Source organism: Bradysia coprophila, unplaced genomic scaffold (assembly GCF_014529535.1).
Source record: "Bradysia coprophila strain Holo2 unplaced genomic scaffold, BU_Bcop_v1 contig_297, whole genome shotgun sequence".
In the NCBI taxonomy this organism is placed as follows: domain Eukaryota; kingdom Metazoa; phylum Arthropoda; class Insecta; order Diptera; family Sciaridae; genus Bradysia; species Bradysia coprophila.
In genome coordinates, this window is record NW_023503555.1 from 1000005 (window position 1) to 1017154 (window position 17150).

The 17150-nt window shown below is 35.8% G+C and overlaps 1 protein-coding gene across 2 annotated transcripts; it reads right to left on the reverse strand.

Moving 5' to 3' along the window:
• Nucleotides 1-1492: 1492 nt before the first annotated feature.
• Nucleotides 1493-15875, reverse strand: LOC119078712 (ras-related protein Rab-5B). 2 transcript variants are annotated; one of them, XM_037186384.1, is made up of 6 exons: nt 15706-15875; nt 15498-15613; nt 5434-5714; nt 5245-5365; nt 5010-5178; nt 1493-3526 (listed from the first exon to the last, which is right to left on the reverse strand). In XM_037186384.1, the coding sequence occupies exons 3-6, from the start codon at nt 5685-5687 to the stop codon at nt 3420-3422; spliced, it is 651 nt and encodes a 216-aa protein (XP_037042279.1). In that variant the 5' UTR covers nt 5688-5714; nt 15498-15613; nt 15706-15875; the 3' UTR covers nt 1493-3419. The 2 variants fall into 2 exon arrangements, with proteins under 2 accessions (XP_037042279.1, XP_037042280.1); XM_037186385.1 differs by lacking the exons at nt 15498-15613; nt 15706-15875 and adding an exon at nt 11714-11849.
• Nucleotides 15876-17150: the final 1275 nt, after the last annotated feature.

The window sequence follows — 17150 nt, forward strand, 5'->3', positions numbered from 1 at the left end:
ACTTGAATGTACGGTAAATTGTAGCTACCATCCCTAACAGTCTTAGGCTAAGACTAATGATCATATCAATTGATTAACTTCCCATTACACATCTAGGAGAAAAAACATCGAGAAGACGTCGGACACCGAAAAGTAGTAGCTTTTGATGCGAGCGTACGAGAAGATTGAACATTTTAAAAATTTACTACCAGAGTGCTATCTCCACTGTTTATACCTACAGGCATCCATACCTCCGTGTCTAGAGTGTTTTAATGCACTGAAACCAGTTCAAAAGCTAACTTGTATCCCGTGCAACAAAGCTCCGACTCTACAAAACTAGTGTAGTTCGACGCATCGTCATGAATGGTTGCGAGACGTGGTCTATGACATCAAAACAAGAGCAGAATATAGAATTGTCCGAAATTTTTGGGAAGAATTTTATCACAGCCGCAGTAAAATCAGCGAGCGGGCGGTACATATGGCTAGGATGAATGCTGACCGAACTGCCAAGAAAGCCCTCGACAGGAAATTTGAAGTACATAGACCGAGAGGGCGACCATGGAAGAGATGGATAGACTGTGTGGTCGAAGATACTAGATCACTAAGGAGTTGTGGATTGGAGACGTCTGGCCGAGGACAGGAACGAGTGGAGAAAGTCAGTAGAGTCAGCCTGACTGATAAATAGTAGAGCTTGGGTTGACAGAGGCTGCTAAGTAAGTAAGTTTTTATTGGTGAAGATGAGAATGGTTCAATATACCGCCACACGAAAATTTTCAAATTTTGTTTTGTTCGCCACATGAAGTTGTTCCGGACCATTGTCTGAAAAGAGGTTTTTCGACGTCTAAGATTTTCTGTGGACTTGTTTCATTCGCGCCCCAAGAAATCGATCTCCCCTAAAATGTTTATAGATCTTCGGGTAAACGTAAAAAGTTTTTTTTATTGTTAAATGCAGCCGTTTTACTGAGTAAAACACGCACAGGGGCCACCGTTTGGGCCCATTGTGCTAGCTGTAACGTTGGGTTAGTCACTTACTGTTGGTTCGAACCTCCCTGTACTTGCAATGAAGTTCAGGATGTCCTTTGGATGTAAGTTTTTAATCAGGTCATACCTGATAGTGTACCCGCCTAAGTGAATCCTTCTTTTTGTTATAAAAGCCGGACATTCGCAGAGGAAGTGCTCAGCTGTATCCGTGTGGTGGCCACACCGATCGCAGCTTGGATCAGTTCGCTTTCCTATTGTAGTTAAGTGCTTATTAAAACCGAAGTGTCCCGTAGTAAAGGTAAAAAGTTAATATAAAAAGAAACGACATCTTGACGACATTATGTTGATCATAGTTTGTATTTTAACTGTTAATAATTACAATAATTTTTATTCTTTTTTTTAATTAAATTCAATTATCACCCTATATATTTAGAAAATATTTATAATTTTTATGTAATTCGTTCTAAATTGCCACAAAAATTATTAAAACTTAAAAATAAGAAAATAATTTTTGCTCTTTTTCATAAATCAATTTTTTTTTTCATTTTTTTTACTTCATTTATATATTACATAATTCGCGGGTCAGTTGAAATCAAAATTTAAACCAAAAATTTTCTGTCTTGTAGTTTTTTCTTTACCGTTCCATCAAAAAAAAACCATAAATTCGAATCCAACAATTTGTTTAAGACTCTGAATTCAAATTTGAAAATAATTTATAGTCTGTACACTTTGGGATTAATTTCTTTCTTTTTTACATTGTTTGTGTACTTAAACTATTCATTTTTTTTCCATAAAAATGTGATTTACTCAGCACAGAGAAGCAACAAGTCATATGATGAAAACAAATAAAAGAAACGAAAAGGGAATAGTCACTTACATAACTATAGAGATCTAAAGTTGAAAAGGTAAATTTTCGTGTGAATCTTGTTGATCCGAGACAAAGCCGAGGTTAGTAAATGTACGAAAACTTGAATTTTCAACTTTGTATTCCAAGGTTAATGGACTTTATATGCTTAGGGCATCGAAAGTAGTGCTTGAAACACGAAAAGTATGGTTTTCGACGCATGTAGCATGTAAAAGGTTTTTTTTTGGTTGAGAAAACTGTAAACATTGATCGAAGTTAACATTACAAATATTTCGTCGGATTTTTTTTCTTTTTTCCTCATTTAAGTTTTTCATTTGTCGAATACAAAAGATTACTGGTAGGGAGTCCTAGAGTCTAGAAAAATGGGAAAATTTATGAAAGGAAATTTTTCGTAGAACCAATACCTAAAGTCTCAAAAGACGAAAATGTGAAAAAAAACAACTAAAAATTGACAGGGAGAAAATTACATAAACCGACAATTTCCAATTTATCTCGTTCCACATTCATGTCATATATCGACGTTACTATACATACACATCCGTATGTGCCGTAATGTCGTTCTCATGTGGTATAATAAGAGAATTAAAATTGAAATTGTCGGTTCTTACAATTCTCCAACAGTGAGCGGAATAAAATGATGAGAAATCGGACGACGTGATGACTGGTCAAACAATGGAATTGTTTATAGAGCGCGAGCATAAAAATATTATTGCCATGAAAATCATTAAAATTATTATCATTAAACGAATGCTCGGAATGTTCTTGAATGGAAACATTTTTGTTTGTTTGTTTTATTATTTACTCAAATGTTTGTTGTTGTTAGTAGTATGCGTAGCAAAGTGATGATTAATGACAACAACGACAAAGCATAAAATAAACGCTGAGCTTTGGTTAGTTTTGTCTTATATAGGAAAAGGGGCGCCTGCCAAAACTAATGAAGTAAAAGATTTTGCGTTTAGAAGTTCACCATCAGGTTTTATGTTTTAAACAAAAGTAGTAGCAGACTGAGTGATTTGATTTTATATCGTGATACGGTTGCCGTTTGTAACAGGTTACAACAATCAAACATTTTCCAGACTTTTCTCACAATTTTTCAAAGTTTTCCAAATACTTTTCTTGCGAAAATTAAGGAAAATGTAGGAAAATTCAAGAAAATATGGAAAAATGTTTTCCCGAAAATAATTCTTGCTGCTCAAACCCATTGACAAAACAGTGAAATTAGCAAAAACAAATGAAAAACGTTTCGACAAATTGTCGACACTGACGAACTGCCAAAATAGATTTCGTTTCCGAATCAAAACAATTCTCATCGCCTTACCCTACACCCCGGCAGTTGGCCTTTAAAATCCGGTTATTTATGTGTGTGTGTGTGGAAATAATAAGACGAACATTGATTTTCATGCGGTGTAATTAGATAATTTTTCGGTTCACTTTTCATTCTTTTATCATTTTTCTTTTCTCTCCCAATTTTTGCTTTTCTTTTCTTCTTCTTTCTTCTCTCCAAATACAAAACTTAAGGTTCACTTCTTGTATTTTAAATTTGTGATTTTAATTGAATAAAAATAAAAATGTTGATTTGTTTACTTGAAGAACATCACTTGCAACAATTATTTGACTGTCTATTTTGTTCATTCTCTGCTAGTCGTCGTCCCTGACCACTACCTTGAGTTCCAGTTCCTTCGTTTTTAGGTAGTTTTTTGGCTGTAAAATGAGAAGAGAAATGGGGAAAATTAATTTCATTTGATTTGGATGTCAGGCCGAGCTACGTGACAGGATTCTAGTCTCTTAATGAAAGTAGGTTGACAAATAATCGCTCTTACGTGCTCAGCAGTATTTTATTTCAATTTTGGTTACCAGAAAAATTTTTAATTGTTAAATATTAAGACGTGGTAGGACTGGTAGGAATGTTCTGAAAATCGATATCTTGAATTTCTTTAAATTACTCGAAAGCTTCTTGAATCTGTTTTGATTTGATTTGTCTTAGAGGTCTCACTAACAGCCTTTTTACAATCAATAACAAGTGCAGTCTGGACCACCGACTTAACATGACTTCCAAACCACGCCTTGAAGTATGCAAATACTCTCGAAGGAAAGTTTGGGCTACGTCATTCAGTGTGTACATCGTTGCAGCCACCAAATACACTACCCAAAGCTTATGGAGCTTGAGTGAACTGCAGTCTGTTCCCAATGCGATTTATTCGCCAGAAAAATTCTATGTGAAATTGGGAATCGAACCCGGATCATTTTGGTGAAAGTCTAGTACGTAACCACTGAGTTATACCGCTGTTTATCGGTAAATATTAAGCAACCTTAAAAACTGTCGAGCGAACTAAGAAAACTTAAAAAATTCTTGTTGAGAACAACAGACTAATGTCCCATGTCAATTTAAGTTCCTCATTAGGCCACCGAAACGAAAAACTTTTTCGTACGATTTTGACTTTGAGTCCTAAAAGTGCCCTGTGATACAATGTAGAATGCCGAAAGGGTGAAGTTATTGCAGCCAAATGACGAATGCAATTGATTGCCCGACAAGACGTAAATTCGAAAAATTGATTTGATTGCGTGGCGCCAGGCAAACTTTATTCCTGGTAACAATAACAGTGCTCCTGACCTCTAAAAGAATAATTGACTACGACTCAGGCTTCACATCGAGCGAGCAATGATGTCTTCGCTACATGTCCTAGATTCCACTGAACCCACCAGGGAAGTAGCTAACGACTGGTGTGACACCAGGAACTAAACTTTCGTTAAGCACACAAGGATAGTTAAAAAGTAAGTAAAAGGGAACGACCGATCTTTCTACTTTTCATCAGAATTCGCAGTTTAAAGAGAGTGATTTAAACGTTCCAATCAATTAAGACACTCGTCGAAGTTTATTCTTACGAACATTTTAACAACAATTTCGGAACCACCACTCTCACACTTGAAAAATTAAGACGACACAACGGATAAGTTCGCATTAAATCATTCACATGCGACATTGCGACACAAGTGTCGCTGATAATAGAGTTTAAAGGAAATTTTCACTGCGAAAACCGCACTATGAACAGCGGAACATAATAAGCTTTCAGCAAGAATGACTCAGTGAGAAGATAAGATAATCGGAACCAGGTCTTTATCTCGTTCGTCATAGACAACAGAACTACGAAAAAAATAAATGAAAAAAGACGGCGCAGAAACATACCGATTGCCATGAAAATATCGTTAACATTCATTGCGGTTTTAGCAGACGTTTCCATAAATAGTAAACCATTCTCTTCGGCATATTGTTTCGCTTCCTCATATTCTACGACACGGCTATTTGATAAATCAGCTTTGTTTCCAGCCAAAGCTATAACGATGTTTGGTGATGCCTGAAAAAGATGCGTTGCCAACATTGAGCAAATCAGAAAATCGACAAATTGATTCCAGTCACTCACTTGTCTTTGCAGCTCTTTAACCCAAGTTTTTGCTCTTTGAAAACTGTCTTGATTTTGAATGTCGTACACGACAATGGCGGCCTGTGCTCCTCTATAATACATGGGAGCTAAACTATGATACCTGAAAATGTCCAATGAAATCGATTACTACCCCGGTCCACAAATCATTTTTACTATCTGCTGTTATACCTTTCCTGTCCGGCAGTGTCCCAAATCTCGAATTTAACAGCCGTGTCATCGCTACAAACGGTTTGTGTCAAAAACGCAGCACCGATCGTACTCTCTTGGTACTCGTGAAATTGTCCCTTAACAAATCGTAGAACCAGCGATGATTTGCCAACGGCTGATTCACCTAATAAGACAAGTTTGAATTGGCAAATTTTTCCTTGTGTCGATCCATTGGGTCGCTGAGCAGCCCCGCCGCCTCTTGGTGTTGTTGCCATTATGGAATAATTTTGTGTTTTTTATTTCTGGAATGAAACACCAAACGAAACCATCAATCAAATTGAACAAAAAAAAATTGATAAATATAACGCACACACACAGAGACACATACAGACAGCCGACCACGAAAAACAATTATCATTTTGGTGTGAAATTTTTATTTTTTTGTTTTGGAATTGTGTTTGCGTACACAAGTTGCGATTTCTGTAATCACGTGGAAGATAGGCATATTGCAGACTGGCGAATAGGTCGATTGAATCGAACATGCAAAGAGATAAATCTTTTGGACAAGAATTTCTCATCTCATCGCTCACTCTAGATATACACAGCGACGCGAAGGAGACCTAATTAATTTTTTTTCTTTTGTTCTCCTGTCAAACTTGACAGTTCAACAAAAGAATAATTTGAATTAGGTCTCCTTCGCGTGTCTGCAATTATTATCGTTTTAAGATCATCGTTACCTGTTATCGACAACGACGTTATCGTTACAACGACGAAGATTGGTGAAAGTAATAGATGCTTCAACAGTCCTAATGATTTTTTTTAACTGTCCTAATGATATGCCTGACGTTTGTGAAATAAATTCAATTTCCAATCCGTTTGCGTGACAGTTCTTTTGTTCTACTTTACAACTGTCATGTAGACGGAGGCTAAACGGAGTGCTCTTTTTAAGTGGAAACTATACTTAATAGTTAAATTTTTGAAGGGTCACTCAGAATTGTGTGACACCATTTGCTTTTCATCGAGTGTTTCGCTGAACATTCACGGACATTTCCTATTTCTCGTAGAGGTGACACGACACCTCCGCGTTGGTAACACCTCGATCCAGATATCAAAACTACAGAAATGACATATCTTTATAAATATAGAACTCAACTCAAAATCATGACAGGAGTGTCTTTGCATGTCCGTCTATAGAATCTAGGATTGGAGAGATTTTGATGGATTCTTGAAAAATCATCCAAGCTGAGATATGAGTAGTTGAAAAATGGGGCAAAAATTTGACTATGACGTAACAATGCAACGTAGGTGTGAGTGAAACCCATTCACTATGTTACATATTCGTCTCTTCTAGACGTCAATTCAACAAAAAATGATACGAGAGAAGGGATGGATCGACACCGTTGAAGAAGCTGAAGTCTATAATAAGAATAGAGTAGCCGAAGATCGTCAACAATGTGGTGAAATGTGGTGCAGACAGCCAAAACCCAATTGGATTAGCATGGCGGATAAAGAAGAAGAGAGGCCCTCCTTGTTGATTCAAAATTGACAATCTCAGTAAATGTTTATAATCACATCCTACGCTCGCTTTACCGCATGAAAGAAATGATTTGAGTTAAGAAGAGTTTTTGTACAGGTTGATATGCCGTTCGTAATTTTGCATATGGTTTTAAAAGAAGGTTTTTACAGTCAGAGGTAGTGAAATTTCAGCATGAATTTGTTTCAGATGTTTTTTCAGCTGATTCACACATACAATCAAAGCTGTTTATACGTGTTTATACGGTTAAAGCTGCTGCACACACGCGTGTGGTAGTGGTAAAACCGTGAAAAGATCTATAAACAATTTTGATTGTTTGTGTGGATCAGCTGAAAAACTGCTGAAGAAAATTCATGCTGAAATTTCACTGCCTCTAACTGTACAACTAAAGTACAAAATCAAACAAACATCTGAAGTTGTCCGCAATTTCTAGATTTGTAACCACTTAATACTCTACTCACTTTATCAAAATAATTTCACGTCGATTTGTGATTTGCAATGGTGCACGAACTGAAGTGGAGAAATAACTATGCAATTCCGATCGACATGAAATCTATATTAACACATCCTACAATGAAATCATTTCTAGCGGACAGTTATAGCCATATAGACAACGACTACATACTTGCAACGAGCAACGTTACAAAACAAAACAAAAGAAATTTTTTAATTGTTTTAGTTAAAAACGAGACTGAAGTGCCTAATCAAATTTATTTATTTTTAGTTTATTTGCGAGGGGTGAACAAATCCAATAATTTCATTATAATTTCCTCGATGTCAAGGCAACGTTACATATAAAATTAGATTGTTTTAACTAATAAATATAAATGTTTGCGCGTTCGAGATTATTTTCGTACTGTTCGGAAATAGGAATATGGAACAAATTTGATTTGATTCTGATATGTAGGTAGTTGCATGATTCGGACCCGACAATCAACCGTCCAGATCACTATGTAATATACAAGTACAGTAACACTGTGGAATTTTCAATGTATATTGATAATGGAATGCTAATTTCAATGGAAATAATCAATCAAACAACGTACGGTCACATATCACATTTTATCTCATGCTTTTGTGTCTAATTGAATAGAAGAATTTAATTTAGCGTGTGCTGATGTAGTGTTTACTCGTCTAGTCTAAAGTCAAGATTTTAATGATACCGTGGGAGACATTTCTAATCAAGTGGGACAGGCCTCACACTGTAACAATAGACCCCAATCAAAAAAATGAACAGATAAATGCAGATACAGGACTTTGTAATATTGACGAATTATAAGAAAGATGAAATTTCATTGATTTCGCTCAAATGGGCTCATGATGGCGTCTGAAACATCGTAAGCCTAAGAGATTAAGGTTAGCTCCTGGGTTAGCTCACTTAGTATGTGTTTATAACGTAGGTGGAAGCACGGGTTTTCAGAACGTATAATGGACCAATGTGTGCCAACTTCTAAAAATAAAATATCAAAGCCAGTCGCTGACCGGTGGCGACTCGCTTGATGAACGAATATTGCGAGAACAAATTCCTTACTCAACAAAATTGGCTCAAAAATGATTAGGTTGACAGACGAGGTGAAGACAAGACATTATCTGTTCCAAAGGTTTTCCCTGGCTATTCAGCGGGGAAATGCAATGTCTGTCAGCGCTTGCATTCCGAAGGGTGCCGCACTGGACGAGATTTACCATTTGCATTGATCAAATATTTCTTTTTTTTTCATTTTTTGTTTGTTCATCAATCACTGTATGGAATGTAGAATGCATTGGAATTAAGATAATTCCTTACTCTATCGAAACGGAGCTAAACGAATGAAATTTCATTTTTCTTATAATTCACTAGACGTTCCGATTCTGCATTTAACTATTCACAAAAATCCGAAAAATGAGGACACATTTCTTTCAAGTGTTTTAAAGAGACCCTTTTTACTTGACAGGTTACGATGGTTAGCTGATTACCGATTCAAGAAATGCGCCTAAGACCTCACGAAACAGTTTATTAGTTGATCAAAAGCTCAGAAACCGTTAATGATCAACGGCCAGACATACATTGTGGGTCTTGCATAAATTACATTATTCGGGTCAGCGGTTCAAATAAATGTACAAATCACACGATGTGCCATGGCTATCACTGTTAGTTATCACTGTTCTTATTCAATGAATTCAAAAAAACACGAATCAATGAATTAGCGCATTCAATTTCGATAACATCAATTCGACCATCAGATCAGTTGAGGCGTACGATATTCTTTATTGTAGGTCGTAACGAGCATAGTATAGAATGTGAACTTGGAATAGATCGATAAAAAATCGTCATTCTTTGTGTGATATCAGTTATTGATGACCCTCTGTAGACAGCAGAATGTGTATCAAGATTCAAACAATCAAGAACTACTAAAAGTTCCAGGATCGAGGGACTCGCTTGAGTTAAGGTATGATTAACGAGAGCTTGTTCTGCGTAAAGTTGAACCTATTAGAACAGCCGGAAATCTATTTAGCGACAAAAAATAAGCGATGAACCCTTGTTAAGGCCCCCCTCTTTTACATAGCAGATCTGTACCTTTTTTCGTAAAAATTACGACAAAAGTTCCTGAAAAAAAATGAAAATAGGCGCAGAGCAAAGTCAAGGTTGAGTTTTGTAAATGGTTAAATGGTTGCACTTAGTTGTACGAGATTTTCGTTTCTCGAAACAGAGATTTCAAATGTTTGGCATATGTAATGTGCATGCATCAACAAAATCGAAGTTCACTGACTCTGTGAGTCAAACATTTTGTTTACAAAAATTCTAGATTCAGTTTGGATGTACAAACAAATTGAATCAAATTGGTTATCCACTTGAGCAGAGACTTTAATTAATACTTTCATTATACGTATGTGTAACAAGTGTAACTGGGTATGCGAACAACAAAACGGAAAAACGGGTTATTTACCTTGAAGGGGAACGAAATGATAACGAAGAATGGCTGATTGGTTTGAAATGATCTCTGGCGCATTTAAGATGCAAATTTACATTTAGACTGGAAACAATGATTGTAAATCGTGTGTCGGACTAAGGCTTAACCGTTTTGCGTTGTTATCCTTTTAAGATACATTGTCGAGAGAAGTTCTACAGTGGTTTTGTAATGAAATTGTTGACTTCTCTCAGAAATCTGGGGCATGAATTGGAAATGATGTTGGAATTTTACTCCCGGAATCCGCTCCTCAGAGATTGTATTGGGAGGGATTCTAATGAAAAACAGAAGACCGAAATCGGACGCCTTTTCTATTGGAATTTTTTATATGTGCCCTGTAAGGTATTCGACCCCAGAAGCCAAAACCACTTTCAAAACTTCGAAGCTTGTGTGGCTAGTGTGAGGTGATCAGAAGCCGAAAACATGCACTTCTCTTACAAAAATTTCTCCAGTTACACGAAACGTACATAGTCGTGTATGGTGTCATTAGAAATGTAATTGCATATACTTCCGGGGCAAATAGGGTCTTATTGGGTTTAAAATTCATTCACACTGAGACATGCCCAGTTGAAGTTTTCACCAAAAAAAGACTGAAAACTTACCCTTTCCATACAGACATTTCTCGAGATACACGAAACGTACGTGGTAGTGTGGGGAGTCATTGGAAAGGTAATTACATGCACTTTAAGGGCAAATAGGGTTTTATTGGGGTTTGGAAGCATCTACGACGAATTATGAAAAGTTGAAATGTTTAAGTGCTTATATTGAATCGTAGATGCTCCCTGAAAGTATATGCAATTACCTTTCTAATGACACCCCATACGACCCTGTACGTTTCGTGTACATCGAGAAATTTGTGTACGAATTCAGTCTTTTTTCGGTTGAAAATTTCAACTGTGCATATCTCAGTGTGGGTAAATTTTAAACCCAATAAAATCCTATTTGGCCCGGGAGTATATCCAATTACCTTTCTAATGACACCCCACACTTGTGGCTTTTGATCACCTCACACTAGCCACACAAGGTTCAAAGAATTTTTTTGAAAGTGGTTTTGGCTTCTATGGTCGAATACCTTGCTGGGCACATATAAAACATTCTGTTTTTCAGAAGAATCCCTCTTTTCCACATTTTTCTCCAATTGTGAAAATTTGGAAAATTCGTGAAAATTTCCAAAAATATTTTTTGAGAAAACTAAGTAAAATGTAGAAAAAAAGTAAAATGTTGGAAAATTCGGGAAACTTAGGGAAAATTCAAGAAAAATGGGAAAAATCTTTACCAGAATTCTAATCCCTTTACAATCAAAAAAATTGAGTTTGAGAAACAGGCTGAAAAAGAAGAGAAGAAGATAAAACAAAATCAGAGAAAAGGTTCTCTTGTACGCATGAGTCACTAACAAATCGTTTAAGGGACAATCCACTATAGGCTTACGAAATTCAAAGGCTAAAATTCAATGGGTTTCCGAGATAAAGACAATTTTTAAAGTCTAGACAAAATTGTACCACAAACAAACAAGCAAACAACCAACAGTGGTGTTGTTATCACAAATCTTTACTCATCACTTTCACAATACAGACACGTTACCATACGACACAAGAAAATGATCGTCCATTTATTGTCGACACACGCATTTTACACAGAAACTTTCTCCACTTCCTCCAGAGTAACACCTGACACATAATAATAAGCGCGCCTCAATGATATTATCAGTATCACACAGGTCTAGTTTATTTTTTTTTTAAATGTAAAGCGATTCCGACCTTGCCATTCAGTCATTGTTTATTTTAAGAATTTCTGCATGAATGATTCATATAAGCACACTTACAGAATGTGTAGATAGCTTTTTCGTTTTATACGCTTTTTTTTAGCTGCTCTGCTCTTTTTCTATATTTTGATATCACTTTGTTATCACTTGCATGCTTCTCGGTCCGTTTTTTTGTGTGTTATTCGAACAAAATTTAATGTCGTATCAATCGAGTGTCCATACAGATTTAATATGTAATTAGCCGAAGCGAAAATATCGGTGTTGTTACTCCGGATAAAAATTTCAATTGAGCTGACGGATAGTGGTAGTGGAATGTCAGACCACAAAACAATGTTCAGTCTACTTGCACACATAACTCATATACATTCACAATCAGCGACAAACCATACAACATCCGTGTGAGTATACGATGGAAGAACATGGTAACAAACGAGTATATTATGTGCGAATCAATGTGTATATTATGGTCACCAATGTGACGTGACAGAAACAATAATATTTTTAAGCTTTAAAATGCAAAGAAATATTTTTATCATAAGCACACACACACACGCGCATCCAGCCATACACTTCCCATTATTATATACAAATAGTCTCTCCAGTGATAACTTAGAAATATTCAAAAAAGAAAATAAACAAAACGCTACGTCTATACCCGTACGGTTCATCAGTACAGGATCGGACCGAATTCAGAATCTTATTTTGAGGCAATTTTCCTAGGGTTTTGTTAAATTGAGGAATCCGAATTCAGAGCCTTATGACAAAGAGAAAAGTTGTTTTGTCAAAGTAGAGGTAGCCAGGCCTGGACTGATCATACTATGAATTCAGATGACTCCCGAAGGGTCTTTTGGAATTTTGTATGGAAATTTTTATTTTTTATGTTTTTTCAAATGAGTATAGCCTTTGAGTGGCTTTTTGGAGCCACTCCTTGGCCAGCTGCCTCCTTCGATCACAACAATCGGTATTAAACGTTTTGGTTTGCTGAAGTGGATCCACATTCCACACTGACAGAAATGAGTTGAAAATCTCACCTGTCACTGGTAACCTTGTCTCCAGGTAATATTCAGCAGATGCCACAGTTGTAGCGACCCATACAAAAAATACAAAAATGCTGCAGGTGAAGAATATCTGAAGACAAAGTTACCCTATACGGTCTATGGTACATAACTTCCAAATCGTCGAACTAAACGTTTTCGGACAGAGGTGCATTATCTACTATTACTCAACGCAGTGTAGATAGATAAATATGACGTTACTTCCCTGTACATAATTCATTCGTGTTTTGCCGAATTTGTAAAACCCCTTACATATTGTGGCTTAGGAACTGTAAAAGACAATATGTCCGTAAAGGATATAAATTCGCATGGTACTCGAACACCATTATATCTGCAGAGCATTAAGCCAGATTTTCAGTTCTGGCGAAATTCCTTATGCTAACCATTTAGTGGATGTAACCAAAATACAAGTACCGGACGAGATGGCTAAGTGGCTACGTACTAGTCTTCCACCAAAATTATCCGGGTTCGTTTTGAAGTTCACTCAAGCTTCATAATTTGGGTAGTTGCAGTGTGTTTGGTGGTTCGTATGACGAAACCCAAGTAGGGTATTTGTATACTTCGAGGCGAGCATCAGAAGTCACGTTAAGCCGGTAGTCCAGACTGAACTTGTTATTGGCCGTAAAGGGCTGTTAGTGAGGTCTCTAAACAAACAAACAAAATAACAGAAGGATAGCAAGACGGACGGATGTTGAAACTAATGAAGTAAAAGATTTGACATCAAACGTTAGACGACCTTCTGACCCAGGGCAACCAAATCTACAAGCAAGTTGCAAATAGCAGAAGAGCCATGGTAGTAGTATTTTCTACCATCTGCACAAGGGAAGACATTCACTTTACTTCTCATAAAATACCAACTGCTCTGCTGACCAAGCACATTTGCGAATCATCGAAACATTATTCGCATTGCAAAAAACCTATTAGCCCCGATAAAACGTACTGCGATCGCAAGAAAATAAGAATTTTTACTGAAAATATTTACGTTCACTAATAAAACAAACCGTTAAGATCGTTGCTATCGAGCAAAATTTGAATAATTTTTCGGATATAAGCAAACAAAAGTGTTTTTCGACATTTTCGACGAAATGCTTCAGTATTAGTCATAAAAGGAGATAACCAGAGAAAGACAACAGCATAATGATATGTTTACCAGTGGGAAAATCGGACCATATTAAATGAGTCGGTAAAATATTGCCAATTCATAAAATTTAATCGTTCCGTTGACATTCACCGCAAACTGATTTATAATGTTCTGCCATTGGGTCAATGTTATTTATACCTGACAGACGGATCATTTTAGGTTATTCGACCCATGCATTGTATTTTGCGGATTGGGTTCTAAATGGAATGTGTGCTTCGGTTGGTGTAGATTATTCACACATTTTTGAACAGATATCTTTGCTGTGTGTGACTGAGTCATAAAGTCGGCTTATGTTTGTACATTTTCATGTTGAAAAATATGCTGATCGGATTGGGTTTTCCCCATAAAATTCGTTGTAAAGACAATGTAATCAGTCTACGGAAAAGAAAACTACAATTTTCAGCGGTCAGTTTATCAGACTCAATTATCTAGAATTTCGAATAATAAAAATGTCTTTTGGTTAGCGCACGGCAAAAATGACGATCATTTTCAAGGTCGTTTCAATGACAAGATAAGACACAGAGAGTGAACTATTGCGGAAAACTGTGAAATATCAAAAATTTACATTTTCCAATAAAATCGCAGACCAAACATTCAACGGATAGTCTAACATTTCGACAATAAAAAATGATCTTATCAGTTGCCTGGACCATAAGTTCTTCTGTAATGAAATGGCGAACCTCCCCGTCCCACATAAAATATGTCGACCATTTCGATAGACTAATATTCATCTCATCATCGATTGTTTACAAAATGCCCTCCTAATTACGAAAAATGTGGGATAGTGGCTTGTCCACAACACATTGAATTCAATGGTTCTCCACCAACAAGTGACACATTCATTGATTTACGATAATCTTCGTCGTACTACTGTGCGATGTAGTGCGACGATATACTATTTAATTAGTTTTGAGGTTTTTTTTATAATGCTATGTTGCTGGTCAACCTGATCAATATGTGGTCGCGTTTCATTTCAGTACCTGTTTTTATGCGACTGTTTTTGGTGGAATTCTAAAATATGTCTTTATCACGAAAACATTTATCCACACATTCTACACCATCCGCACAACACACAACAATATTGTTAGGAAAAAAAGACGAAAAAACGCCCCGTATTAAAACTATTCGTTAAACCATTCTGACTTTCAACTTTTCACAACAAATGGAACAATAATTTTATCTCAAAACAGTTAAATGTGTTATCTATCATCATTTAAACACGATCAGGAGAGACATTGAAAACACAAAGAAAATTGCCAGTTTCGATGTAGTTGTACGGTTTAATTAAATGTACACACATTCCAGACAAATAATGGAAAACTCAATCTTTGTTCGAAATGCAAGACGATTTTTTTTCCTTCGTTTTTTCGTAGAAATATCCGCAGAACAAAAGTCTCTTTAATGAATTTCGGTTCTACAAAAATTACGATGCGATTAACATGAAGAAGAAAAAAACAACAAGACGAAAAACTCGATAATTTTAATTTTAAAGAAATATGAGATGACGTGCTATGTCAATTTAAGCCGTGTGATACACCACAGCCATTGAAATGTTATAATCATCACACAAGAAATCACATAAAATTTAGTTTCATTGATGAAAATTTCATCATTTTACGGAAAAACAAAAATCCAATTCGATATTTACCTTAGTTAAAATAAATTAAATTTATCTAAAGCGCTTGCTGTTTCCGTTTAGATGTTATTAGTTCACGATTTTGATCGTGTGTGTTGATTTTTTTTTTGTTTTCAACGACGCAACACCTAAAAAACACAAAGCACTTTTTCACGATTTTCCTCAAAGAATGAAAGAAAAAAAAATTATTTGTCCACAATTGCAATGGAATTTAAATCACCGTTCTAGTGCCAATTAGTGACCACTGTCTTTATAAAAAAATTACTGTTTCAGTACAGATTCGATGCGGCTACTAAATTAAATTAATTTACAGAACTTTTGTTTGCGTACACAAAATTTTTTCACAAAAGCAAATTCAATAGGCGTCCATATTGTTTCGTTGAATTTCGTTAAATTATTATGTCAAGTTGTTCTCTATGTTGTTACCACTTAAGTTACCAATTCATTTGACCGATTACCAGCTGGTCTTGGACAATACTGACAATACTCGTTAAACGAATCTACTTCAAATTTCTGATATTATAATTTAAATTATAAAAATAAAAAACATTGAATATTTATTGTGATCCGGAAGCTGTAATGTAATTTTATTTATTTATGCCACTCAGCATCATAATTTGCAAAATTTGCAAACTTTAGATGCATCTGTAGCATGAAACGTTGTATGAATCTCGGTGCAAAGTACTTTATCAGGCTCACGATGTGTATTATGACACATGGCGAATTGGGAAACGCTACATTTTAGTAATTAGCTGAGGTTGTGTATTTGTCGCGAATGCAAAAACGGGTGTAATGGTAGAGTGCTATTATAAAGTTCATGCCAAACAAATGTCCTTAATTAGTCCTAGTTTACAGACAATGAAAAGGTAGTATTATGACAGTTTAGTAGTACAAAGTCGAAATACTACTTTTTTGGTAACGACGCTGCAAATACTTATTCAGCCTAATTAAATGTCCTCAATTCGTCCTATCATAATCCACTTCGATATTAAGTGTAGCTAGCTTATAGAATTACTTATGCAAATCAACTTGAACTAAATACACGATTTCTGAAAGCTTGGAAAATCATATTTTTAACTCAAAATGAAATGTCCTCAATTTGTCCTAACAGGATCTTACACTATTACTGATCTGAAAGGCGTTTAGCCATAGAATTTTAATTTGTACTAAAAGCGCTACATCTGAGTTCTAAAAATATGGCTGTGGTAATTTGTTTATAAAAATTATCTAGAAGAAATGTCCTCAATTAGTCCTTTACTAAAATGGCTATGGGAAATACGACATGTCACAATAACCAAAACCATAGAGTTACATAGAGTGTAACTCTATAGGAGAATCATGTTTAGAAACTAAGAAGAAATGTAATAGAGTTTTTCCATATTTTAGTACATTCTGTCATAAAATTACTGCTGTCACTGCGCATATTTTCATGTGAACCAACTTCATGTGGTTATATTTGTTCTGTAATGACAAATGTGAAGTTGGTTCACATGAAAATAAGCCGCAGGCACAGAGAATGGAGTACCATGAAAAAAATGTGGTGAATTTTGGTTACTTCCATATCTTGCGGGTTGACAAATTTCAACACGACACACCTTGTTAAAGTTAGCTTGAAGTCTAAGCTTTCCAATGATACCAAATATACCATACCATGCATGTTTCTCA